Raw genomic sequence first — 26,775 nt, 5'->3', positions numbered from 1 at the left:
AGCTTTACGCCTTATTCAGCATGTTGAATCTGCAAAGTCTTCCTTCAGTGAGAGAGCTCACTGTGATTGGTTGCTTAGCTCCAGCCACTCAGGAGACGAAAAGAGACATGAAAATGATGAAGCAAGCAAATGACTTTCAAACAAAAGGACACAATCCATTTTTAGACAGTGGCATGGTCATCTGGAGCGAGCGGTGGTGTGAGGACTGAGTGACAAACTATATAAAAGGTCTTCTAGTCGCCTTCCTTTTTTCAAAGACAAATACAGTCTATTGCCACCTACTGGTAAGGAAGATAATTCCTCTCATACAGGAGCAGAACGTGCTTTGCTTGTCAGCTGTTGTCGAGGAGGTGTGTGCAAGTGCAATCTTCAACTTCCTCTTGTTCTGACTACACAGAAGAAAAAAAAACAGGAAACAAGTCACACCACAGGTCCTGCAGGTTCTCTGTGAGGATCTTGTGACTGTGACAGGAGACAAATCTTTAATGTTTCAGTGTTTTGAAGTTTGGTGGACCTCTTAAACTTGCCAGAGAATGTAATACTATAAGAAGATGAGGAAACTGCTTCAACATGTTGCCGACAAAATCCATCAGAATCACGCAGCAGACTCTCCCTGCTGTTGGAGGCTGCGTTGCCTTGTCACAGCTGGTGGAAAACATTGATGTGTTTACGCTCTCCAGTGTCTAGGAGACTGTTTTTCCATGTGCCCAGCCAGTCCCTCTAATTAAATCCTTAATACATAATGGGCACAGAGAGAGAGGGGAGAGGAGGGAGGAGTGCCATTTGCTTCATTATCGCTCTCAAACAGATGGGCTAATTACAGCTGCAGTCTCTGTCGGGCACTCAACGGGTCAAACACACTCATGAATGCAGACACACACTACAGCCATGTTTACATACACAACAACTTCAACTGCTCATTCCTCTACATGCTTGAATAATATACCAGTATTATTATTATTATATTATTATAGTATTATGCAGTATACAGTATACAGTCAGTGCATCATGTTTTCTATACATTATGTAGTAGGGTTGGTCAGTTTTGATATCTTGAAACTCTCATTATACATTATTACACAGACTAATTATAAATTGACTTCATAGGATTTAGTACCTAAGGAGATTCAATTAAACAGTAACATTTAACAAAAAAGGCAGCAATGATGATCACATATCAACGTTTTATAACTCAACAGATCAAAATGTGCCATAGCAAGTTTTTCTACGGAAGAGGCTGATGTGCCACTTTACTCCAGCCTCACATCTCAGCCTCTCACTCTGTCTTTGTCTCGGTCAAAACTGTTTCATTGTGGAATTAGATTTGTGTCAATATTTTCAAACAAGAAAATGAAAATGTAATCATACAAAATTTACTTGTATAATATACACTTGTTCTTTCTATCTGGAACTTATAATTGTAAGGATCTCACGTTTGTCAGATTATAAACTTTAGATACAAAACAAAAAAGCATGGTGCAAAGAACAAATCAGGGAGTGCGAAGATCAACTGTTATTTCATACAATAAAATACAATATTTTTGAATGATTAAATAAAAAAAGTGTTGTTTGCGTCTTTGTTTCGAGGGTTGAGGAAGGTGTGCGTTAATGACTCACTTTCAAGTTACAGTTTGGCAAAAATTACAACTTTTCTTAACTTTGTTTACCGTAAATGCAACACATCAGGTGCAGTTCTCTTTGGGATCATATAACTTCATATGCAAGTTCACCATATCCTCTGCATCCTTCTGGCTCTGAAACAGCAGGAAAGCAGCTGGTGTTACCTTAGCTTAGCTTACCTCGTCACTAGATTTCTCAACGAGCCTGACAATTACAACACGACCCGACCCGGCCCGCGGGTCTTTAACGACCTGGCCCGTTGAGAACTCTACTCATCATTGACAACAATAAACAGTGCAGGCAACTCTGTGGTACAGAATTGTGCACTTTGACCCCATTCAGACCTGGTATCTGTTCTCAGTGATCTGATCTGATTCTGTCTCAGGACAGATGGTGCAAAGTACAGGTCTGGATAGTCTGATCACAGAAACCACATTCAGAGGTGGTTTGAGGACTGATGTGGCAAAAATTGTCGTAAAGGTGTCTGATGAAGTAAGTTGTTGAAGGACAACAGCTCAGAGGCAGGTCAAAGATGGTTCTGCGGCACAGAGAAACGTTACAAAGCTTTACATTTGGTGCTCGTGTCAAAACTTTATCTTTGTGGAGTTGGGAGCCAGTTGGGAGATGAATATGGAAGTAGAGATGACTGTAAATCAGGTTTTCTGAGCCTTGCTCAGATTGCAGTGGATCTGCTGATGATGTTTAGACTAAAAATGTATAAGCTATGCTGAGCATGTACTGAGCTAAAGGTGAACAACTGTGGATGAGCTATGGTAGCTTCTAGGTTAAAGGTTAACAACTGTAGATGCAATTTTTACGACTTGTGTCTGGTCTTGTGTCAAAAGGTGATGTGACTAAACCACAGTGATCTGCTGAGAATCATAGTGTAGGTAACAAGTGTTCTGTATGCTGAAACAAGCAATGTATGAGAGTAAGTGTTATTTTCCACTACAAGGACACATTTGCTTAATATTTTATATATATTTTTCATATGCATTTATGGACATTTTTTCTGCAAATAAAATATTGTCAGCATGAGTAGAGCTTTGAATCACTCGGGCTCTTCCGTTTTCTCTCACACATGGTGAAACAAACATGCTGGCAGCAGAGTCATCTGTACAACCAAACATCCTGTAATGTTGTCCTCACAAACGGGCATGATGTTGGTTTGTGTTTGAATAACGGGGTGGGGATCCTTTGATGCGTGACACATCCAGGACACATTCTAAGGTGTGCTGGATGTGAACAGTCCTACTTTCAGGACACATCAGGAATATTAAGACCTTTACTTAACACAATCTTGATGTGATCGAATCACTGTTAATTTCAGGTTTGAATGGGGCCTTTATTGTTCATGGTGAACCATGCATAGACCTCTCTCTGCCCTGAGGTTAGCTGTAGACATAAAGCACACATGCACCCACTTCTCTGCAGCTGCGTCTAACAACAACTCTCTCATGTTCTTCATTTCCTGAATTCTACAGCTAACTTCTCAAAAGGTCACCTATTTAAAGGTACAGGCACATTTAATATGATGCAAGGACCTCAATATTTGCACAGTGTGGAGCACTTTTTGTCTATGATGGTAATGAAAATGTGGCTATTTTCATAAACTGTGCTGTATGTTAATATGTTATTATCACCCAAATCTAATGTGCAGTTTAGAGCACACTGAGTATATATTCCAGCTAAAGTGGTATTAAGCTTGAGTAAAGCATTAAACTAAACAAAAGCAGATGATATCATTTACAGTTGCTTGCAAAAAGTAGTCCACCCGAGTGCAGAGGCCATATTTTGTTTATTTATGATGTGAAAAAATGTCAGCACCAAATGTTAACACACTAGCGTTCTCCTCCCTCCTCTGTCACCTCATGATCTGTTATAGCAGAGAGGGCCATCTCTTTGTGGAGTTCTTGCTCCTGATTGGTTAAAGTGTTGTCGGATAATTTGAAAGTGTCTCCGACATTTTCACACCACTGAAAATACATTACATGATCGCTGTCAGATTACGAGTATTTACCTAGAGTAGCTTGAAGTGAATTTAAACTAAACAGTAGATTACACCATATGATGTTACCTTAACCTAAAGTAGCTTCACCACCATTTTGTTGATTTAAGATGATGAAATAAAGCCAGTGTATTTGTAATGTGCTGATACTTAGTAAAAATATGTCCAACCCTCCATCTGTGCAGTGATTCCTTTAACTCTGGCAGTTACACAAACCCAGTGAATCGTTGTCTCACTATTTTGCAGTGGGTTCTCCAAGCACCACCTTTAAAGACTGTGGCCAAAGAGTCCAGATTGAGTTTCATATGCCAACAAAACTCATCTCGAGTCAAGCTGATACAGATGGTGCTTTGAATAATGAATATAAATATTTGACAGAAGAAAAGACTATTAATTTTTGGCTATCACTAGCACTGCAGAGGCATCATGGAGATCATGGCTATGGGTAGTTAAAAAAAAATCCAGTAGTATCACTTTTCATCAGAGGAAAGTATTTTGTCAGTGTCTGCAATGGCAAAATACATGAAAAGCCCTAACCCAGAATGCAATGGTTTGAGATCTTTGGTTACACATTTTCCATTTGCGAAAGCGACAACAGCAGTGGCCACATTGAGTGTGTAATATCAGGGGGAAGCCCCGCTAAAGTCTGTGTGTAAAATGCCTTTTTGTCCTCTGGCTGCAGGATCTGTGGGCAAGAACTTGGCCAGCAAACCTAATGTGTATGTATCCAGCAGTGCGGGAGCCCGGTGGAGAGAGGTCAGTACAAAATGAGACACGCTTTACTAGAAAACACTGTCTGCAAATAAAGAGAATGAGATTTGATCCGTCTTTCCCCTTAATTCCTTTGTTCTTTTGGAATAATCTGCTTTTAATACTTAAGAATTCATATATTATTTTGATAATAGTTTAACATATTGATAACTTTGATGTTGGACAGCCAGTACTGTATTCATGTTTCATGAAACATAACTTGTGTTTCAGAGTGAATTCATAGCAACTGAACCTCAGATCCTGAATATCAGTCCAGTTGCTATGAATTCAATGACATGCATTTCAGTTTTACATCAATGTCTTGTAAGTCTCTCCATATATATCCTGCCTTCTAAGAGTTGCACATGCATTTCATACTATATACTGTAAGTCGATGTGGTTGTCTTGTACCAATGTCCACTTCGGGGCCAGTGTGGACCCTCGTGGGCATGTTTGAATGAGGACATTTACTTTGCACTGACGACAGCAGACTGGCGAACATGGAAATTATGAATTGGCCTTAATGCTGCATTAGCTGAATAATGTATCCACTGTGGGACAACAGAACAAGCAGCAAACTCAGCATTTGATATTTTTTCAATTTCAAATGATGACGTAGTGCACATGTTAACTATCAGTCTTCTCTTCACTCGTTCAGTAGTAACAGAACAGCATTAGCATGCATTTAGTTAAGGGAATATACCAACTAATGCATCTTTGAATCATTTGTTACCTTATTTATTCATAGAATCAAATAATTAGTTTTACATGAATATACAGAAATTAACAGTCCCATGCTGACTCACACAGACTCTTTTAATTTATAAATATTTATTCATAACATTATATATATTTAATTATTATTATTTTAATTCTGAGTATTATTATTATTATTATGACCAGTGTTATAGTTTGCCTCATACTCTTCATACTTATGACACTATCATAATGAAACACTGGGGAGTGGGAAAGTAACTTTTTTCTCTTTTTCGACTGGATCACATTCAGGAACTTTGGAATGAACAGTTAATTGAAAAAAGATTTTCTCTTGCAGATAAGCTGATTATTTAAATTAGGAGATACAATTTGTTCACAGATAAACCGTTTTCTGCACAATATGTTCTGATAGTTAATTGCCCATGTGTCCTGTAATCTAGGCTCTGGCAGGCCCTCATTTCTACACATGGGGTGACCACGGTGGAATTCTGATGGCTATCGCACAAGGAGGCGCCACTACACATCTTAAGTAAGTCCAAAAAGCCTATTTAGATACTTTCCACATAGGAGGAAAAGCTCAGAGGCAAAGTCTGTCATTCAGTTTGTTGTTGTGAAACAATTCAATCTTAGAGAGGCTTGTCACACCTTCCAAATGAAATCCCCAAACAGCTTGAGGGAATCTGGAGAGTGAGGAATATTAAAGTGCTCCTGCCCCAGTGGACTCATAAAATAAGCATAAGCAGATTGTAAGCAGCTTGTTGTTGTAGAAAAAAACAAAAACAAACCTTCATTAAACAGAAGAGTAATACAGTATCTTTATGTTAAAAGTAGCACTGCAGGCTGCTGATATTCAAATGCAGGTGTGAGAGATCAGTAGTTTACACACAGAAGGTTTGTGTTAAATCACTTTAAATGCTTCTAACAAATGCCCAGATTCTTGCGTATATCTGAAGGTGGAGTTAAATGTCAGCCATGTTCTCATCAGGTTCAGCACCAATGAAGGTGAGACTTGGGCCGACTTTCAGTTCTCTGACAAAGAGGTGTACGTTTACCAGCTGCTGACGGAACCCGGCGAGAAGAGCACCATATTCACAATCTTCGGTTCCTACGCAAACCAGAGACACAGCTGGCTCATCCTTCAGGTCAACACCTCCGACATCCTGGGTAGGTCTGAAAATGAGAAGGTTACAAAAAAAAAGTTTCATCATTAAATATTTGACACCCAATGATAATTCACAATCTGATTTGTGACTCAAAGCACTTATTATTGCTTTAACCTTTGAAACCATGACATTAAATGAGCACATTATATTGTGTCTTAAATCTCATGCTGTCTACAGCACCGTGTTCTGAGTTAAACAGAATACAGTTATCTCACTTGTTAATTATTATTTATTATTATTATCAGCTAAATGATGGCCAGTTTGCATTTGGAAAAAAATAAATATTTTGCAGCCAGTTTACTCAGAGATTTGCTGTGCAGAACCTTGAAATAGTAGCTTAAATAAACATTTCTGAGACATATCAACTTTTAATTGAGCTAATTTTGTTGAAATAGGTGCAGTTTTGTTGGTAAAAATATAATTTCGTAAACTACTTATTGTTAAAGCTACCAACTGTATTATATAGCACATAAAAAACAGTATACCATATAAAAATATGAAATATGGTGCTAATAGTATGTTGGATGTGTATAGCAGATGTTGCTGTGTTAAGATTATTGTTAAATTTATACTAATAGGGTAAAAAAGGAGATAAATACACATTTATTGAGGTGTTTGTAAACACTATGAACCTTTTCTGCTACCAAATATCACTTAAAATGTCTTACATGAGCTACAGTACAAAGACAAATGACAAATGGCAAATTGCCCATAAAAGGAGCTTAGCAGAAATCTTAAGTTCCATATGTGAAGCTTTTCTTTATTCTTACCCTAGGTGTGCCGTGTTCAGAGGCCGACTACAAGCACTGGTCTCCGTCAGATGAGCGGGGTAACGAGTGTCTGCTGGGCAGAGAGATAACGTTTAAGAGACGAGCTCCTCACGCTACATGTTTTAACGGAGAAGACTTTGACCGACCCGTCACCGTCTCTAACTGCTCGTGCAGACGCCAGGATTATGAATGGTTAGTGAATCGCACATGCAAACAGTTGTGCTACTATACTTCACTATAGAGCTATGTATTGTAACATCCATGTCTTCAGCCAGACGACCTTTGATTATATCCAACATGTGTGGCCTTTTCTGCACATTTATGCCATAATCTCAGTTTTCCCTCTGGCCGTTAATCTATGAATCTGAGCAAAATAGCCTTCCTTCAACAAAAATTATAACTGTTTGTTCCTTTTCATTCACCTGGTACGACACATAATGTATCTGTATATTATATTTCATATATAATGTCTGGTTGGGGCCACAAGGTTGGTGTAGTGGTTAGCACTCTTGCCTTTGCAGTAAGAAGACCTTGGTTCAAGCCCCGGTTGGAACAAGGGCCTTTCTGCATGGAGTTTGCATGTTCTCCCCGTGTGTGGGGGGGTTTTCCCCGGGTTCTCCGGCTTCCTCCCACAGTCCAAAAACCTGCATTATGTGGATTAGGTAAATTGGTCACTCTAAATTGACCGGAGGTGTGAATGGTTGAATGGTTTCTGGTGAATGGTCTCTACGTGACCCTGCAATGGACTGGCGAACTCTCCATTGTACCCTGCCTATTGCCCTATGTCAGCTGAGATTAGCACAGCACCCCCCACGACCAAGGGCTTTTCTCTGTGGTGTGTGCATGTTCTCCACATGCGTGCATGGTATTCCTCTGGGTTCTCCAGTTTCCTCTCACAGTCAAAAAACAGGCAGAGGATAAGTGCACACTCTGCCCCTGTGATGGGCAGGTGATCTGTCCAGGGTGTGACCCCGTCTTTTCCCCTATGTCAGCTGGGATTGGCTCCAGTGACTCCGTGACCCTCCTGTAGGGAGTGGTAAATGATGAATAATATGTCTTGGTGTGTAATAGCTTATGTTGCTGTGAATTCTGCTCTGTTTTACTTTTTAATATGCCAATGCAATCATATAAATCAGGGAATCTTCAGTGTGAAGATTTTGCTGTAAAATCAGTGAATTCAAGAAAGAGAAACACAAGAGTGATTTAACTTTGAAACATGGACACAAAGTGAGTTTTATTATTGTCTTAAGAGTTTTTTTTAGATCAAGACAGATGTTCAAATACTCATTTGTTCGTGTGGCTGAGACTTATGTTCATATTAGTGGTTGACGGAAATGGCCAATAATCGGACTCATGATTTAATTTCAATACTCAACATTTTTACTGGAGCTCCTATTATCACAACAACATAAAATGTAGTTTTTAAATGTTCCTCAGGTGTTGTGAATAATCAGTGGGCACTATTGAACTTATTTTTCTATTCTTCCTCCTCCTCCTCTCTCTCCCTCCAGTGACTACGGCTTCAAGCTGAGCGAGGACTTGTCTCTGCAGGTGTGTGTTCCTGACCCGGAGTTCTCAGGTGACCTCTACGCTCCTCCGGTTCCGTGTCCTGTTGGTACTACGTACCGACGCAGCAAAGGGTGAGCTGTAGTTAATGGACTTAACAGTAGAAAAATGTGCAGCCTTGACTTACTATACGACCAACTGTTGTGAGGGAACTCTGAGGTAGTAGTTGAAGTGCTTCAGCTTAAAGTTTGGGTCAAAGTTTGGAAAAGCTTGCAATAGCAAAAAGGAAATGCAACCGACACATCCCACACTCTACTGTCGGTCCTTTCTGAAAAGCTTTGCTGACAGAGCACTGGAAGTTCTCGTCTCTTTGTGACTGTCTGGTGTAGACACACAGGTACGCCAGCCAACGGTTCCATGTCGTCTAAATAAATGTCTTATTTACAGTCTTGCAAGCTCGGCTGCAAATAACGATTATTTACCTTTTTGTTTAGATCATACAGTGTTTAAATAATATTGATTGTTTCCATATCTAATGTTTTATTTTGCCAAGAAACAAAAATATTTAGTTTCTTGTCATGGAGAGCAAAGAAACCACACGTAAGAAGCTGAAGTCACGGGAACTTATTATTTTTTTTTTTTTATGAAAATTGTTGATTATGAAATAAATAGTTTTTATTATTTATGAAAAAAAATTATGAAGCGACAGCTATCAAAATGTAAACATTTAAACAAATGAGATTTTAAAAAAGTGTTTCAGCAACGAATGACAGACAAAACCTTTTAAAGCATGGAATCTTGTTTTCAGGCTAACCTCAAATGCAAGAGCACAAATATAAACCTGCTTAGTGAAACATAATATGAACATTAATTTAGTCATCTGTTTCTATGCTGCTTATTAGTTTTTTTCTTAAATGGAAACTAGCCTTTGTTCTCTATTCAGTTCCGTTACTGTGAGACTAAATGTTGTTGTGATTCGATATGTTTGGTGAGAGCCCCAAATGATGAAAACGTGTTTGTTCCTGCTGCAGTTACAGGAAGGTACCAGGGGACAGCTGCAGTGGAGGAGATGTGGAATCCAGGCTGGATGGAGAGATGCTTCCGTGCCCTGTCGGAGGTAAAACTGCACTTTATTAGATTCATTGATCTTACACCAAAGCACTTCACTCCAGTGCATTCACATGCACACAGGCTTTAACTGAGATGCTGCTCATTCACTTTGAATGAGGTGATGTCATGCGTCGCGGAATTGCATTATGCATCCATTGCTTTACTTTGATTGCACCGCGTGTGGTTGACGTTGGAAATTGTTGTAGTAGTAGTACGTATTATCATTGAAGTCACATACGCGGTACACAGTGAAGTGAATAATTGGTGCAGTATCAAAAAGTGCATGGGGAGCAGTGAAGGATAAATGCTTTTTACCCTAACCACTCCTGCAATGCTGCTGGATAGAATAATAATAATAACAATAACAATAATAATAATAATAATAATAATAATAATAATAATAATAATAATAATAATAATAATAAAATCAACATCGTCAAAAATCAGTAAGTGTTACGCACTGCAGCTTTAAGCTTGTTATATGTTAACGTATAAGTGTCTCTTCTCCTCACTTGTGTCTCTTGTGATGTTGCAGAGAGTAATGAGTTCATCCTGTATGCGGTGAGGAACTCCATCCACCGGTACGACCTGGCCACAGGCACAGACCAGGCCCTGCCACTGGTCGGCCTCAGGGAGGCTGTGGCTCTAGACTTTGATTATGACAAGAACTGCCTGTACTGGGCTGACATCTCACTGGACACCATACAGGTCAGTGACTGCCTCCTCTTAGTGGGTTTGCTTTGAACTTGAGTGTTGATGGAGGCTGTGTACAAACACTACGTGAAGCAGGGATATGTCTCTCTCTCTGTCTCCTGCAGCGTCTCTGTCTGAATGGCAGTACAGGTCAGGAGGTCGTAGTGAGGAAAGACCTGCAGAATGTGGAGGCCCTGACCTTTGATCCCGTCAGCCGACTCCTGTACTGGGTTGATGCCGGAGCGCGGAAGATTGAGGTATAGGAGTGTTTTTGTCTAGGTATGATTGGCATTGTTAAAATGCAGGAAGGGTGAAGGTTACAGGAGAAACTAATCTAGTCACCACAGGCTGTGATTGATATCGGATCTGAAGATTGATATTGCCACATCTGAGACGTGATCATTAAATAATCCTGCTTTACACACTGCTGGCAGGCTAAAATAATCCCCAGTTACCTGCACCTTTGTGTGGAACATTAAGGATTTTTTGTCATCTGTGCATGTTCACAACCTCAAGCATGGAAGTGAGATTTAGATAAGGAGGTTAGTGATGTTTACATGTGTGGCTCTGCTGTGAATGATGAAACACAGAGAAACTACAATGATTGGTCAAATTTGCAAGTAAATTGGTTGAGTGTCCTTTAGTTGTTGCAGTCGCATGATTACGATTCTTCAGACCAGTTATATGTACCTAAAAAAAAATAATAATTTGTGTTTGTTAAATTCCAAACCCCCTGATCCCGATCCAGTCCACACCTATGTTTAGCAACCTTGGCTTTAAAGACTTGTTTCCCTGACAACAACTGCACATTTTAATCCAGTGTTGAAGAACTGGAAAATCTAGACTCATCAACCCAAGCTAACCCTGGACTGATAAATATCAGAACTGTTGTGAATACTATCAAATCTGTGCAAAGGAGAGTCGTGCCTAAATCTGCTTTGACTGAAATTAGGTATTTTAGATTAGAAAATTGTACAAACATGGATTGAATAAACCTGATGTAGTGACAACAATTAGGGTTGCACTCGAGGATTAAAAGAGCCAGTGCGTGCTATTATTCAAGTGTAAGGGTAGGCCACACTAAATACTTTAACCTGTATTGTATGATCTAACTTTAACCTGTAGTTAAAGTTGTATTTTTTTCCTCTGTTTTAAAACTGCATACATGTTTCCCATATATTATGGCTACGTTCAAATAAAGAGATTGAGCTTGGGCTTTTGCACAGTACTGTATATGTGAGATTCCTCTTGACTGGTACTAGATTTTTCACACCACAACCTGATAACCAAAGCAAAACCAAATAACATCTTGGATTTAGATGATTTTGTCCAGCTGTCCAAATGTTAATGGAGCTGTGTGACACTGAACATGATAAACATGATTCACTGCTGTGCAAATGATTCACTGCTGTGTTTAAAGGTTTCCAACCCTGATGGAGACTTACGCCACACTCTGCTCAACTCGTCAATCCTGGAACATCCTCGGGCTCTGGTTCTGCTTCCTGGAGAAAGGTAAACAAAATTAGACAAGCTCTAAGCTATCAACAGTTATCACACTGTGGTGTTCATGTTTCAGTCTTTACTTGTTTGTTCAGCAAATTTATTAAATTCAGCCTCATTGCACCGTCTCCCTTTCCTCTCCTGCCTGGTGTCTCTTATTGGGGCAAATAAGGTTTCTTTGTTCATCTTTATTTCTTCCTCAGGCATACAACATTGTACACTCTTTAAATAAGTATCAAATTGATATTAGTCTTAATAAATCTAATAATTTGCAAGGCTCTTCAAAAATTGCTACATGGGATTTTTCTTCTTACAGCTCAAAGTGATAGTTCAGGGCTTTTTTGAGGTGTAGTTGTAAGAAATAATGATACATCGTCGGCATTCATACAACTGATGGCACTGCTTGTATCCCCTGTGCCTACAACCCACAGGGCAGAGTTCTCTTTGACACACTCAAAGAGAACATGGCTGCCAGTGTGGACAGCTGGAAAATCTAATTTTAGCCACTTAACAAAAAGCTCACCTAACAGAATCCACACCTGAGAGAAGAATGGAATACTGAGGTCTTTTTGGTTTCGTTTTCTGACGTAACTGGCAACCCGTGGTTGCTCGGTAGCTGAGACTCTACTGACTGCAATGATTGGTAGACCCAAAGTTGAGATGAAGTGGCAAACATATTCTTAAGATGTTCACATAATATGGCTTACATTTTATTACACATCGCAGTCATCTGTATGTAAGTTGCTGACAGTGTTTCAGTACTTCATACAACCACACTTCAGAAACCTGAACTAGCCAAGTTTAAGTGTCCATGTTAAGGATAAAGTTGAATCAATTCCACTTTAATTCATTTTGTAATTTTTTTTCCCCACAGTCTGATGTTCTGGACTGACTGGGGAGACAGAGCGGCCGGAATTTACCGGAGTTACATGGATGGAACCAACGTGTCTTGCATTGTGTCAGAAGGCGTCCGCTGGCCCAACGGGATCACAGCTGATGACCACTGGCTCTATTGGACTGAAGCTTACAGTGACCGCATTGAGAGAGCTGACTTCACCGGGGGCCAGAGGAGCGTCCTCATGGAGGGGTTGCCCCACCCGTATGCCATTGCTGTCTTCAAGGTGAGCTAGTATAAACCAAACATATACATGAAAAAAAGCTGATTCTGGTTCAGATTTCAGAGAAATGTTTGATTACCATTTGCTTTTTCTGAATGAATTTTTTTTAGAATGACCTGTACTGGGATGACTGGTCCAGAATGGGAATCTTCAAAGCTCCAAAAGTCGGTTCCCAGAACAATGAGTTGATTGTTGGTAGATTAACAGGAGTCATGGATCTGAAGATCTTTTATAAGGGGAAGAATCGAGGTAAGGAACAGACTAAGGAATCCAAAAGTGGACATTTTTTGTCAGGAATTCTATTCAGGAATGTTTTTGTGAATACTGTATTTCCACCAGGTCATAACGCCTGTGCTGACCAGCCCTGCAGCCTCCTCTGTCTGCCTCAGCCTGGACACCGACACACCTGTGTCTGCCCAGATGGTGCGCCAACTGTAACCATGCCCAATGGCGAGCTGCAGTGCCAGTGTCCCACTGCTTACCAGCTGCAAAATAACACCTGTGTCAAAACTGGTGAGACAAAAGCATGTACTGCAGGATCATAATGTGCTGTGAGATGATGTATGATCTAATCTCTAATGGTAATAAGGCCTTCATGTCAGAGCCTGACGAGCTGATGAATTAGTCATGTTGCATCTGTCCCCCCCCCCCCCCCCCATTCAGAGCACAGCTGTCTGCCCAATCAGTACCGCTGCTCCAATGGCCGCTGCATCAGCAGCATCTGGAAGTGTGACAGCGACAATGACTGTGGAGACATGAGTGACGAGCAGGAGTGTCGTACGTATTCAGCAGCTTCACTCCTCTCACAGTGCACACTGGTCAAACTGCTGTTTCTGTTCGGTAAAAACAAACAACCTGAATTTCTTTGTGTCCTGTCCACTTTCAGCCACCACGACATGCGACCCATCCAATCAGTTTCGTTGCTTGGCCTCAGGTTCCTGCATCCCTCTGGCCTTCAAATGTGACCATGAAGATGACTGTGGGGACAACAGCGATGAAGAGCACTGTGGTAAGACACAGTGACTGTAGTTAAATAAATGCATGTTTGCTTCAGACTATTGACATTGATATGGACTAATAATGCAGTTAGAAATGGTGTTTGACCATATGTTAAGATGTTTTCCCTGTGCTGGTTTATTAATTTTATCTGGGTACTCAGGCTTTCTCCCACAATGCAGATTGAATTGAGGTTAACTGTAGACTCTAAATTGACTGTCGGTGTTATTATGAGAGTGAATAGATCATCTCTGTATGATCCCACTATGAGAGGCTGGTGACCTTTCCATGGTGAACCCTGCGTCACACACAGTGTCAGATTGCTCCCCAATGAGCTTTAAAGGATAAGTGGCTCAATATGAATGAATGTATGAAAGACTGTCATCTTGAAAACAACCTCGGTTTTTACATGAACAAAATGTTTATAACTGATTTTTTTTTTTGATGAAGAAGCTGGGAAAGTAAAATCATACACTACCGTTCAAAAAGTTTGGGGTCACTTAGAAATGTCCTTATTTTTGAAGGAAAATCACGACTATTCTAGCTGCAAACGTCTGGTTTTTAATGGAATATGTGCATAGGTGTATAGAGGCCTATTTCCAGTGTTCTAATGGTACATTGTGTTTGCTAATCATGTTAGAAGGCTATTGGATGATTAGAAAACCTTAGAAAACCTTTGTGCAATGATGAAATTAAAACTGTTTTGCTGGTTCTTTGACAAAAGCAAAGTTTGAAGGGCAAAATTATTATTTTGAATAAAAAATAATTATTTCTATATTTTCTATTCATTTTGCAACTCTTTTGGTGAATAAAAATTTGACTTTTAATGAAAAACACAAAAACATTGTATAGGTGACCCTAAACTTTTGAACAGTAGTGTACTGATATTCAAGGGTTCACCTATGAAACCTTGAGTGTTATGGTGTTTTCCTTTGACAGCATTCAGAATGTTTTTGCTTATTGACATTTTGACATCTGCTTTCCCTGCAGGGATTTCTGAATGTTCTAAAGTCAAAGAACTGTTGTAATGTACACTCACTGTCAGATACAGTAATTCATCATAGATCTTGATGATATTAGATTTAAGACCCAGTGCTAATTTATACAGGGTTAAAAGTCTGATTGTATCCGTTCATAATGAATTATACTGAATAATTGTGTAAATAGTGTCACAACTATGTGCAAAAAACATATCAATAGACTAATTATACAGTTCTGGTGTAAAAACTTAATTTTAAAGGGAAAAAAAATGTGCCAAGTTTAGAGTCCTGTGGAACTCCATATATTTCCAGATTTCCACTGGTTTGTGCTCATTGTATGTAGTGTAGAGCTGCAACTAACAATCATTTTCATAATAGATTAATCTGTCTGTATTTTTTCATGATTAATCAAGTAATGGTTTGTCCCATAAAATATCAGAAAACGTTAAAAAATGTTGATCGGTGTTTGTCAAACCTCGAAATGATGAAGTTCTCATATGTCTGTACACAAAACAAAATGATTCACTAATGAATTCTTTATTTGGAGGAAAGAAATTAAGAAAATATTCACATTTAAGAAGCAAAAACAATCAGAAATCTTGTTTTAATCATGAAAAAACTTCAAACCCGATTAATCGATTATCAAAATAGTTGACGATTAATTTAGTAATCGATTAATAATCGCTTAATCGAGTAATTGTTCCAACTTGAACTTTTGTATTACAAAGTTCACTTTTTCTCCCAATCCAGAATGATTAGATTTTTTACCAATGTCTAACCAGTTTCCTTATGTGGATCAATAAAGTGAACTCTATCCTAACTGTATGACTGTTACTTTTCTCAGAATCTCACCAGTGTGGCCCAGGGGAGTTCACATGTGCACGGGGAGTTTGCATCCGCGAGGCATGGAGGTGTGATGGAGACAATGACTGCAGAGACTGGTCAGATGAGGCCAACTGCACAGGTGAATGTTCACGCTGTAGCACAAGTCCTGTATATTTGCCTTTGTCTTTATCAACACCTTCAACCTTTTTCATCATTCTGTCTTTGTCCCTCAGTGGGCCACCATACATGTGAGGCCAGTAGCTTCCAGTGTCACACAGGTCACTGTATACCACAGCGCTGGATGTGCGACGGTGATGACGACTGTCAGGATGATTCTGACGAAGACCCTAGATATTGTGGTGAGTCAGAAACACACACAAGTTCGCACAAGCCGTACGGTCAAAGTTGTCATTCGGTATTTACATAGAAATGTTTTGTATAATCATAAAAATCAGTCAGGATGTATTTCTAGAACTCTTACAGCCTTTATGCCTTTAAGGCTGCCTTTGAGAGAAAAAGACTGGGCAAAGAATAGAGTTCTGTGGAACTCCACACGTTTAGTTTAGTTCTGATGTTTTTCTTGAGTTGAGCAGCTCCATTTGCAATGTCTGGCAAAGCATGAGATAATATCTAATCAAATAATACACATCGACACATTACAGCTGATCACACAATACAATTAATTACAACAAACAATTACAGCAAAGAGAGAGACATCATTTCACCCTGTATTTTACCCTGATTTAAGGATGGATAGATGGCCAAAAGTGTGCGATCTTATCCTATTAAATAAAAAGATAATCAGTGTATGGCACTAATATCACCTCTGCAGGGCTGGATGCACCTGTGTTGTATATGTAATGCTTTATATTCTCCACAGTACCTGCATTTGTGTTAATAATGAGATACAGGCATCAATTTATATTACATTTATATCCAGTTAACTTACATCATTATTTCGCTGAGTCTGCCACTATGCAGTCTTTAAATCATTTATACAGAGAGGCTGTCATAGTCGATGGGTCTGCATATGGGTCATAGCTTTGTTAGATGTTTGCTGCTAACTCAACAAATTTAACTGGCCTGAGAAATAACCCTGAACTCAGGGCAGTTAATATGTTATATTTTCGTTTTTTCTTTGCCCATATTTTAAAAGTTTTTCAACTTTGTTAAAGTCACGAAACAATGTCTTATGAGTTATACTGTACCTCCTATGTCCACAACTCATAATCCTAACTCATAGCCATTTGTACTCTTAGATGTTGAAAGAATGATTTGTATTCTTACTATTTTTAACCTCAATAATAAGAAATGAACACATTTCCATTGAAATAATGAAAATGCAGCTCACATACTTAATGACATAAGGTCCTTTTCTTCAAATTGCATTTGGACTCATCTTGAAAGTATTTCTACTTTATAAGTAATTGTTCTTAAAGCTTTCAGAAAATGAACAGTTGCAAATATGGCACAGTCCTAATAAAACCAGGCCTGTAAAATGACCAGTTACAGTGAGTGCTCCAATTAAAATAATTGGCCAAAAAAAGAGACTTCAATAACTCCAGAGGTCTGAATATTTTCTTACTCCTATAAATCACGTCTATATCATTCAGCATAATTCAGCAACGTTTTCATCAATTATGTCACTCCAACTTATGTGCTCATCATGTGACCAAAGCGTTCATCCCTCTGTCTATAAAGTCAGTATTTTGGGTGTAAGGTTTATTCAAGTCATGTTAGTCATGGACCTGAACAAACACAGAGACTACTGTTCAGTCATCAGCTCCATGGAAACAACTTTTCTTTGTTATTAATGTTGCACTGTGTGTTTTTTGAAGGAACTCAGTGTAAAGGCTTTCTCTGCTCCAACGACACCTGCCTGCCAGCTACTGTCCACTGCAATGGCATCAAGGAGTGTCCGGATGGCGCTGATGAGCACAACTGTGGTGAGTGACATTCTTTTTTTGGGCTCAGTTACAGAAAGAGATGCAAGGCATCAAAAATCATTCTCCTCATAGGTAACTCTGCTCACACAGTCAAAGATCATTTTAAAAAGACACCAGTCCTTATAACTGTGAAACTTTTCTTAGAATCATACAGGCACTGTTAATACATTGTTAAAACATACATCGCCCGGCGCAGTAATTATTAGATGTAGATGTAAATGTGTACTATTTAATATACAGTTTAGTTGTGAATTATGTCATATTTCACCCACAGACCCGCTGTGTACTCGCTACATGGAGTTTGTGTGCAAGAACCGAGCCCAGTGTCTGTTTCAGTCTCTGGTTTGTGACGGGATCAAACACTGTGAGGACGGATCGGATGAGGATGCTGAGTACGCCGGATGTGGTGAGGAGCACAAGCACTCACACGCCTGCACTATAGCCCTCCCCCTTCATCTTTGACACCTAGTGATTGAACTTTATGATCCATAGAAAACTCCTTTGATGCTATAAACCCGATCAGTATATTTTGGGGGAAAGGGGCAATGGGATGCACTGTCCTCTCATTAGCAGCTTACATAAAGCTGCAGTGCACTGCTTTTAATTAGAAACCAATGTCTATTATATTCAAACCAAATGAGTTCACACTATGCTGATTAAGCTGATCAGCTCTACACAATTCTCTCTCTCTCCTGTTTCTTTATATAGCAGTGTTTCAAGTATTTGGCAACATTCCCACACTGCACTCACAGAGATGTGTTTCACCTCACAATGTACGGAGGGAACGATAAAAGCTACCCTAGTAAAATAATGCAGCAAGACAGCAGTGATCTCTATGTTAAGGAATTAACCCAGTTCTCTGTTACATGAGTGACTGAGATATATTAAAATTAATTCGAAACAGAAACGGATGGAAAATGGACCAAGGTTTGTCCTTTAAGAAAGCTCTGGGAGTGGATTAAGTCTGATGTCACCGCCCACCCACCGAAAAGTTTTCTCCTGAGGCCCTATTCACACTGGATGTCGCATTTCGGTGCCTACACACTGCACGTAAGAGTTGTCTCGCCCATTTTTCATGCGGTTCCCAGCAAAAATAGAGAACAGAGTAGATATCTGTTGAAACTGATACTGACATTGTTATTAAACTGACACCTCTTATTGTAGTTTTAGTGTCTAGGCTGAATCTGAATATATGAAGAACATAAATATTATACTTTTACAGGGTTCCCACGGGTCCTTGAAATCCTTGAAAGTTTGTGGATTTGCAGAACAATTAGAGAGTTACGTTAAGCAAGAGAGAGCAAATGACGTGATGTCTGGTAAAGGCAAATGCCAAGATCTCTGTCTCACCAAAGAAAATTACAAACATTGACTTTGACCAAGATCCCAAGGACAATCACTTGTCCAGATGCAGAGCATGCTGCAAATCAATGAAAGTGGACGCCATGGTAGAATCTGCTCTTAAAAAGTTACCTTCCCATCTTAAACTGTGTCAGCACATTCAATCCTTTAATTTGAGGGAATTGGTCCTGGAAAGTCCTTGAAAGATCCTTGAATTCAATGTCAACCAAGGTGTGGGACACCTGTTTTTAAAAGTATGTTAGCACCTGTGCAGATTCTCTTTCTCTCTCCCACTCTCTAAGGTCTAAATGAACAAAAATTGAGATAAATCAGAAAATGAAGTCACAGCCAGTGTGAACCCGGTGTAATCCTCATAGTCCAGACTTGAGCAGGGCCTCAGTCACTCACAGCGCATGTTGCAGCACTGACACAGTTAACAAGAAAAGAACATGTGTTTACACTGAGCTGGACTGGTCACACACGTCAATGCACCTCAATACCGGCACATTTTTGTATATGCAGATCATGTGATCATGTTTCTCTGATGTCATTCATTTCTCTACAATAGAAACAGACTGTGAGTCCGAGGTTAAGGTGACATTGGATCCTTAATCCGAGCCCAAACACACTAGTGGCAGTGGGCCTTGAAAGGGATTTCTAAACATTGCATCTCTTATACAAAGCCAATCAACTTAAATTAAAAGGGATTCTCACCAAAATTGTTGTTGCCGTGCACTCATTTACTCAGTTGTTCTTGAGGGCCCCCCTCTCAGCTCAGACTCTCTCCTGTTGCAGCGCCTCTGTCCTAAATTAGGTCAGATCTTTAATCAGAGATCCTGCGGTTTCTAACCTGTTTGTGTTAAGCACAGGAAAAAACAATGAATATATAATTATTTAGACCTAAAATTCCCATTTATGCTACCCTTTCTTCTATTCAAACATTTATGTATGAGATCCAATTGTCCTCATATTATGGTGTTCACCTTTTAAGTGATCTTATGTGCTTGTGTGTTTCCCGTCAGCCACACCATCTGAATTTGGAAAAGTGTGTGACGCCTACACCTTCCAATGTGCCAACGGAGTGTGCGTGAGCCTGGAGTGGAAGTGTGACGGCATGGACGACTGTGGGGATTACTCGGATGAGGCCAACTGTGGTGAGGCTAGAAGACTTTATACTAATATTCTGATTACACACAGAACAAAAGCTGTACTAATGAGTAAATACCATTATTGTGTTGTGCTGATTTGTCTGTACAATTAATGACTGTAGTTTAGTTGAAGCAGCAGTGTGTGGTGGTCACTTTTCCTGTGTGGATGTGTGTGTTGCAGCTGCTCCCACTGAGGTTCCCGGCTGCTCCAGGTATTTCCAGTACGAGTGTAAAAACGGTCGCTGTATTCCCACGTGGTGGAAGTGTGACGGAGAGAACGACTGTGGGGACTGGTCTGACGAGGCCCAGTGTACAGGTACGGTCATCTGTGATAAAGCTGCTTTTATACATCCACCGTCATTCAGTCAGTCAGTGAGATCATTGAAATACTATTGAAAGGATTTCCATGAAATGAGGTTTAGGGCACAACCCAGTGAGGAACTCATTCAGCAGGTCAGATTAACAATGTGGATATAAGGCTTCTTTTACCACTTTCTTTAATATTACAAGCAGAGGTTGACCAGTTTCATGTCAGCTGGGATTGCCTTCAGATGTTGGATGTTCTTAACCAATTGGTGATTCTTGTCAGGCTCTTGTGGCCAAAATTAGTATTTAAATACAAATCATTTCCCTTTCATGTCTCTGATAGTTGGCATTTGTGATGTGTATTATTACTAGCATGCTATTACGAGGTAGTATGGGTTGCCCACTAACCTAAATGGTTTGATCTCTGGCTCCTTCAGTCTGTGTGCTGAAGTTTCCTTATGCAAGACCCTGAGCCTCAAACTGCTCCTGGCAGCTGTGCTGACAGTGTGTAAATGATGTGCGAAAGAAGAAATGCTGCATATAGATGCATTGTATCAATGTGTGTGAATGCATGCACAGCAAAACCTTAGTGTGAGAGGGTTTAAAATGATGCCACAGTTATCTGCATTCATTCCCTGTTTGGTTCTCATCAGTTTTTCATACTCTACCATTCAAAAGTTTGGGGTCACATATACAATTTTTTTTTAAACTCACACGTTTATTCATCAACAGAGTTCCAAAATTGAATAGAAAATATAGTCAAGACATTGACAAGATTAGAAATAATGATTTTTATTCAAAATAATCATTTTGCACTTCAAACTTTGCTTTCATCAAAGAACCAGCAAAACTGTTTTCAGCTGCGCTAACATAATTGCACAAGGGTTTTCAAGGGTTTTCTAATCGCCCAATAGCCTTCTAAAGCCTTGGCCTCGCTTGGCTGTGCTCGTACACAGCTGTGACGTCACTCTGGGAAATAAGATTTGTCTGGCCTTTTTATAGCCTTTAGGAATGTTTTTCAAATATGAAACTCCATGTAGAATATAAAGATCTATAAAAGCCCGTGTCCATGTCTTGAGGTGTCCTGTGGACACTTTTACAGGTGTCTCTTTTACTATTGTGGTCAATGGGAAAATCGCTTTTTGGGCCCCATGGGATTTTTTGTTGCAGTACCCACAGTGGCCACCATGTAAAAATTGTCTTCAAGGCAGAGGGGGTGTTGCTCTATGCAGTTCATATTATACATCCATGGTTCATACTCACCACGTTGTTCGTTGCAGTATTCGCTGCAACGACAGAGGGCGTACGACCAAAATATTCAACTTGTGCTGCCGGATAAACGTCCGCTGCCTAGCAACAGCAGTAAACAACAACTTTCTGCATATCGCTTACAATGGTCTCAAAATTACTGTCCGTCTATCTCTGTTTCACGTATTGCGACAAACATCCCATAATCCACCAGAATCACCTGGAGGGATTTCCCCCTGGGTCACCACTCTTTCTATGAGGTCATCTTTTGCCCTTCACAAAGCGATCCCTTTTTTTTTTGTTCACGTCCTACAGCAAAAGCCATCATCTTTTTGTAACGTGGTTAAAATCTCCTTCCATGAATATAAGGTCATGTGACTGTCTCCGTGCTCTCGGACAGAACAGTCATACAAATGCGTGCACAAGCGGACCTGCTCGGCCAGCCTTCCATTGAAAATGAAGAGTTGGTGCTCGCCTCAGCCGACAAAGTTACAAAAATTCAGGATATGACGTCATTGTTGGCACGCGCCCAGCACACTACGGCGAGTAAGAACAAGGCTTAACACGATTAGCAAACACAACAAGAGATGGTTGCTGGAAATGGGCCTCTATACACCTATGTACATATTCCATAAAAAACAGATGCTTGCTGCTAGAATAGTCCTTTACCACATTAACAATGTTAAGAGTGTATTTCTGATACATTTAATGTTATATTCATTGAAAAAGAAGTGCTTTTCCTTCAAAGATAAGGACATATCTAAGTGTCCCAAAATTTTTGAACGGTAGTGTATTTATTTTTAGGCCCTATTTTTTCAGTCTCTCATCATTGGTCTAATGAAAACTTAATAAAAAAAGATTGAACTTAAGAATGGCATTTGTCTGCTCAGTCCACATGAGTGAGTATATGTTTTCAGGTGTAGTGGAAACAGCTTCTCTATCACTCTCTCTCTGACTGCTCATTTAACTTGAATCTCCTGCCTCCAGGTGGTGTTACTCCTCACACTGTGGCCCCTGGTCCTTCCACCTGTGCTCCCAACCGCTTCCACTGTGGCTCTGGAGCCTGTATCATCGATACCTGGGTGTGTGACGGCTACACTGACTGTCCTGATGGCAGCGATGAGCTTGGATGTCCCACAGGTAAAACCTCTCTGCTAATAAGGATCCAACAACTTGGGCACCCACGTAATATTCATAGCTTTTATTTTGCATAATGAGCACCAGCATCTTCCTCCCACTCCCACAAACCTTAACCCTACAAAGAATAAACAAGCAGGAATATTAAAATGTTTAAAGTAAACACACTTACTGTATGTGTTTTGTATTTCTGTCACAGTGGGGAATGGAACCGTGACTTTGGCCCCAGTGCCCACACTGGCTCCTCCTGCCCCTGGACGTTGCAACCGTGGTCAGTTCTTGTGTCGTCGACCCCCTCGCTGCATCCCTGACTGGCAGCGCTGCGACGGGCAGCTTCACTGCGAGGACGGCTCTGATGAAGCACAGTGTCGTGAGTCTCCCCTGTGATTCCACCACAGACACACATATGCGAGAGAATGAAATGGAAAATCATATTTTGATTCATATGCCTTCACCCAGCCATAAATCGAGCTCACATTCACAATGAATGTCAGTCTATCCTTTATCCTAAAATCCCATGTGAATAACTTAAGATCAGCTTTCAGCTTTTTTGTCCACAAAAACTCATATTAAAGCAATAAATTACACACTGCATCATAAATTAAGAGTTATAGTTCAGTAGTTTACTGTGTTTGGAGTGAAGAGTTTGCAAACCAGTTCTCAAATGCTTAAATCTGCCTTTGCATGAGATGCAAAACAACATATAGACGTCTTTCAGGGACTGGTGAAGTACAGTGTAGAGAGTCTGCAGCTGGAGATCAGAATAAGTTGGGTGATTCTTAACTCCAGAGTTAAGAGTTAAAAAGCTGTGACATTAACCCAGACAGAGACATCATGGACTGAGCTCAGACAGAATCCCCCTAAATGTTGTTAAGGTCAGATCTTTGTCTCTACTAGGAGCCGCCTGTTTTCTTCAAAAACAGGTCTGTCTAAGGTTTAATTTACTTTACCTCCAGCACTGTGAAGGTCAAATGTCTGTGTTCACTAAAGACTATTTGTTTGTGTGATATAAGTTCAATCACATTACATTTGTCTCTTCTTGTGATTTAGATGAGTTGGATCACTCTGTTCCACAACTCAAAACAGTTTAGTGTAAATATCTCAGATGCACATTACTCACAACAACTATATAAAACTGTTGTTGTTGTCTCCTCCATGCCTCCCCTGCCTGTGTTTTCCAACCTCCATGGCTGTTCAGCCACACGTGGCCCTCTGCTTTGTGCCGACGGGTTCCGCTGTTCTGATGGTGAAGCCTGCGTGCTGGACAGTGAGAGGTGTGATGGCTTCTTGGACTGCACCGACCACAGCGACGAGGACAACTGCACCTGTAGGTCCACACGACACTCCCACTGTGACCATGTTTTTTTGAACTTGAACATAAGCTCCTGAGTGAGTCAGATCAGTGTGGACCATGGCCCCCTGATAGACAATGATAGTGCAGCATGTCAGTTGTGAGAGGCTCAGATTTGTAATTAAACTCTCAATACTTGTTTTGCACTGTAATGACATTATTAAGTTATCATATCAGTACTGTAATACAAGTACACATACTTATACTCAGTCTGATAATAGACTTATTGGTACATTAACTATTAACTAAGTATTGAAACAAAGCCCTGGTATTTAATTCACGTAACTAAGTACAGATAAAGTGAGCCATTTAAAAAAAAAAAAAAAAAAAATTTGAAGCACAGATATTGGGTTATAGTCTTTTTTCCAAACTCTGAGCACAGACAGGTCATTCTGTCTGTTTATGGTGTTACACTAGAATAATCATACGTGATGGGGGATCATAATGACTGGCTTTCAGGTGTTGTGATTATATTTTGATGGGCTACATAATTTAAATTGTGTTCGGGGATGAGATGAAGCACCAGCTGGACAAGCTCACCACATTCTTTAGTTCAATAATAGTGCAATGCTGCCACCTACTGGTTAGTAGTGTGCACTTGCACTTTTGATCTCCAAAATGAACCTGTAGCAGAAAAAATCACCTTCCTCTCTGTCGCTCCTGTCCCATCCCCCTCAACAGTGGACACCCTCGTGTATAAAGTCCAGAACCTCCAGTGGACACCAGACGTTGAAGGTGCCATCACTCTGACCTGGTCTCGTCCCAAGAACCTTCCCCTGGATTCCTGTTACTTCCTCATCTACTACAGGTGAAGTCCTCTCTGTCAACAGTTACCAGAACTGCACACTGTTAGGAAAACATTGCGCATGAGATAATGACAATACGACATGCGAAAGATAAACAACAAGCTGCTGTGTACCTTGTGTCCCCCTGATGTCTTCATGTCTCATTTTTCCTCTGGTGTTTTTGTCTTCAGAGTGGTGGGCGTGCAGCAGTGGACCATCATGGACACTCACAGCAACAAGACCAGCTACAAACTGAACGTGCTGAAGCCCGACACCACATATCACGTGAAGGTGCTCACTCAGTGTCTCAGCAAACTGCACAAGACTAACGAGGTGATCACAGTCAGGACACCAGAGGGAGGTGAGTATCACACCAACAATTTATTTAGGCGTGTCCACTGTCGTAAAGGTTCATTAACTGTAATAATTTGCCAATGAAAGTTGCAGTAAAATCAGAATGTATGCCTTTATTAATGGCTTTATTGTTGTGAGTTGGGCAGCATTTGAAATGACAACTATTTTCATGCTTTCTCACTGGAAACAAATCTAACATTTCCGTTCAATAAATAATATATCAGAACAGACATGAGTGAGTATCAGTCTTTTCTCTTGTCGTCCTCCTCCCCCTGCTACTGCTGAGTCACTGTCTGCAGGTGACATTTACAGAGGGAGAGGGCTGGTTTGTCGCAGACAGCAGATATTTTTAGTAGAGTTCACTGGATTTATGTCAAAGGAACATAATCCCAGAGTTTTCACTGTAGCTTCCTTGTAAGAATTCGCTGTTACAGTATCACTTCAGTAACTGTGATAGTTTTATTTGCTCTTCCACACTCCTTATGACTCCAGGCGTTTGTTCTGAGAACATTCTATAGTAATATACTTTATTTGAATAGCACTTTTCAAAACAAGGTTACAAAGTGCTTTACAGGGTTTGATATAAAAAAACATATAAAAATATAAAGTGAAATATAGATATTAAAAAACAACTTAAGACTATGTACTATGATTAATAAAAGACATTCAGTCAGACATAATAAGACAGGCACTATCCACAATTGTGGCAGTATCATAAATGCACTGTTTATATTTGTTAACCACTGTGTGCATCTTATAAATATACATAATGTATAATGAATATATGTGCATGTGTGTGCTTTAGTGCCTGACCCTCCTCAGAACCTGCAGCTGTCATGTGACAATGGTGAGGATGGGACAGTGCAGGTCTCCTGGAGTCCTCCTGATAAAGGACACGGCCTCATAAGGGAATACATTGTAAGAATTTCTTCTCCATGTGTCCATTCTGAGTCTGTGTAGAGGTGGTAGTGGGTTTTTTGTTCGTTTTCCGCTGGTACAGTCTACACTCTCAGACTAAATCACTGCGAATGTTAACTCTTTCACATCAGGTTGAATACAATGAGCGTGGCGGTCTTGAATGGACATCACAGAGATGCACAACAACCAGTACTGAGGTGAAGGAGCTGCAGCCGGACACACTGTACAGGTTCAGGGTGAGTCTTTCATATATACACACAAAATGTTTTATCTTGGGGATGCTTTGTTAAACCCCTTAACTTAAACTTAACCATCACTATTTAATGCCTAAGGCCCACCACCCTCACAAAATATCAATGTAACCTGAAAAAATACATTCACCTGACCAAAAAACAAAATGTATTCCAAATATTTAAGCATAACTAGGGTTGCAAAGAGTTGGGACATTTCGAACTTCAGAATATTTTGAAATATTCCAAATTAGA

At 40.0% G+C, this 26,775-nt stretch overlaps 1 protein-coding gene across 1 annotated transcript in view; it reads left to right on the top strand.

Annotated features, from left to right (window-relative positions):
- sorl1 (sortilin-related receptor, L(DLR class) A repeats containing) overlaps positions 1 to 26,775 on the top strand; it is a 91,317-nt gene that overhangs the window by 48,643 nt on the left and 15,899 nt on the right. The window contains exons 11-37 of the mRNA XM_083886153.1: positions 4,311 to 4,384; positions 5,536 to 5,624; positions 6,081 to 6,259; positions 7,034 to 7,220; positions 8,540 to 8,668; positions 9,566 to 9,651; positions 10,180 to 10,352; positions 10,463 to 10,594; positions 11,758 to 11,849; positions 12,712 to 12,958; positions 13,066 to 13,204; positions 13,295 to 13,468; positions 13,619 to 13,732; positions 13,842 to 13,964; positions 15,776 to 15,895; positions 15,990 to 16,115; positions 17,595 to 17,702; positions 17,977 to 18,108; positions 20,066 to 20,197; positions 20,373 to 20,507; positions 22,733 to 22,885; positions 23,082 to 23,252; positions 24,081 to 24,209; positions 24,915 to 25,041; positions 25,210 to 25,379; positions 26,178 to 26,290; positions 26,422 to 26,526. Coding sequence (XP_083742279.1) covers positions 4,311 to 4,384; positions 5,536 to 5,624; positions 6,081 to 6,259; positions 7,034 to 7,220; positions 8,540 to 8,668; positions 9,566 to 9,651; positions 10,180 to 10,352; positions 10,463 to 10,594; positions 11,758 to 11,849; positions 12,712 to 12,958; positions 13,066 to 13,204; positions 13,295 to 13,468; positions 13,619 to 13,732; positions 13,842 to 13,964; positions 15,776 to 15,895; positions 15,990 to 16,115; positions 17,595 to 17,702; positions 17,977 to 18,108; positions 20,066 to 20,197; positions 20,373 to 20,507; positions 22,733 to 22,885; positions 23,082 to 23,252; positions 24,081 to 24,209; positions 24,915 to 25,041; positions 25,210 to 25,379; positions 26,178 to 26,290; positions 26,422 to 26,526 — 3,659 coding nt within the window. The remainder of the gene's footprint in view (positions 1 to 4,310; positions 4,385 to 5,535; positions 5,625 to 6,080; positions 6,260 to 7,033; positions 7,221 to 8,539; positions 8,669 to 9,565; positions 9,652 to 10,179; positions 10,353 to 10,462; positions 10,595 to 11,757; positions 11,850 to 12,711; positions 12,959 to 13,065; positions 13,205 to 13,294; positions 13,469 to 13,618; positions 13,733 to 13,841; positions 13,965 to 15,775; positions 15,896 to 15,989; positions 16,116 to 17,594; positions 17,703 to 17,976; positions 18,109 to 20,065; positions 20,198 to 20,372; positions 20,508 to 22,732; positions 22,886 to 23,081; positions 23,253 to 24,080; positions 24,210 to 24,914; positions 25,042 to 25,209; positions 25,380 to 26,177; positions 26,291 to 26,421; positions 26,527 to 26,775) is intronic.

The sequence above is a fragment of the Microchirus variegatus genome (assembly GCF_963457635.1).
Source record: "Microchirus variegatus genome assembly, chromosome: 3".
Classification (NCBI taxonomy): domain Eukaryota; kingdom Metazoa; phylum Chordata; class Actinopteri; order Pleuronectiformes; family Soleidae; genus Microchirus; species Microchirus variegatus.
The sequence above is the reverse complement of the archived record's forward strand: the minus strand, read 5'-3'. Positions and strand labels throughout refer to the sequence as shown.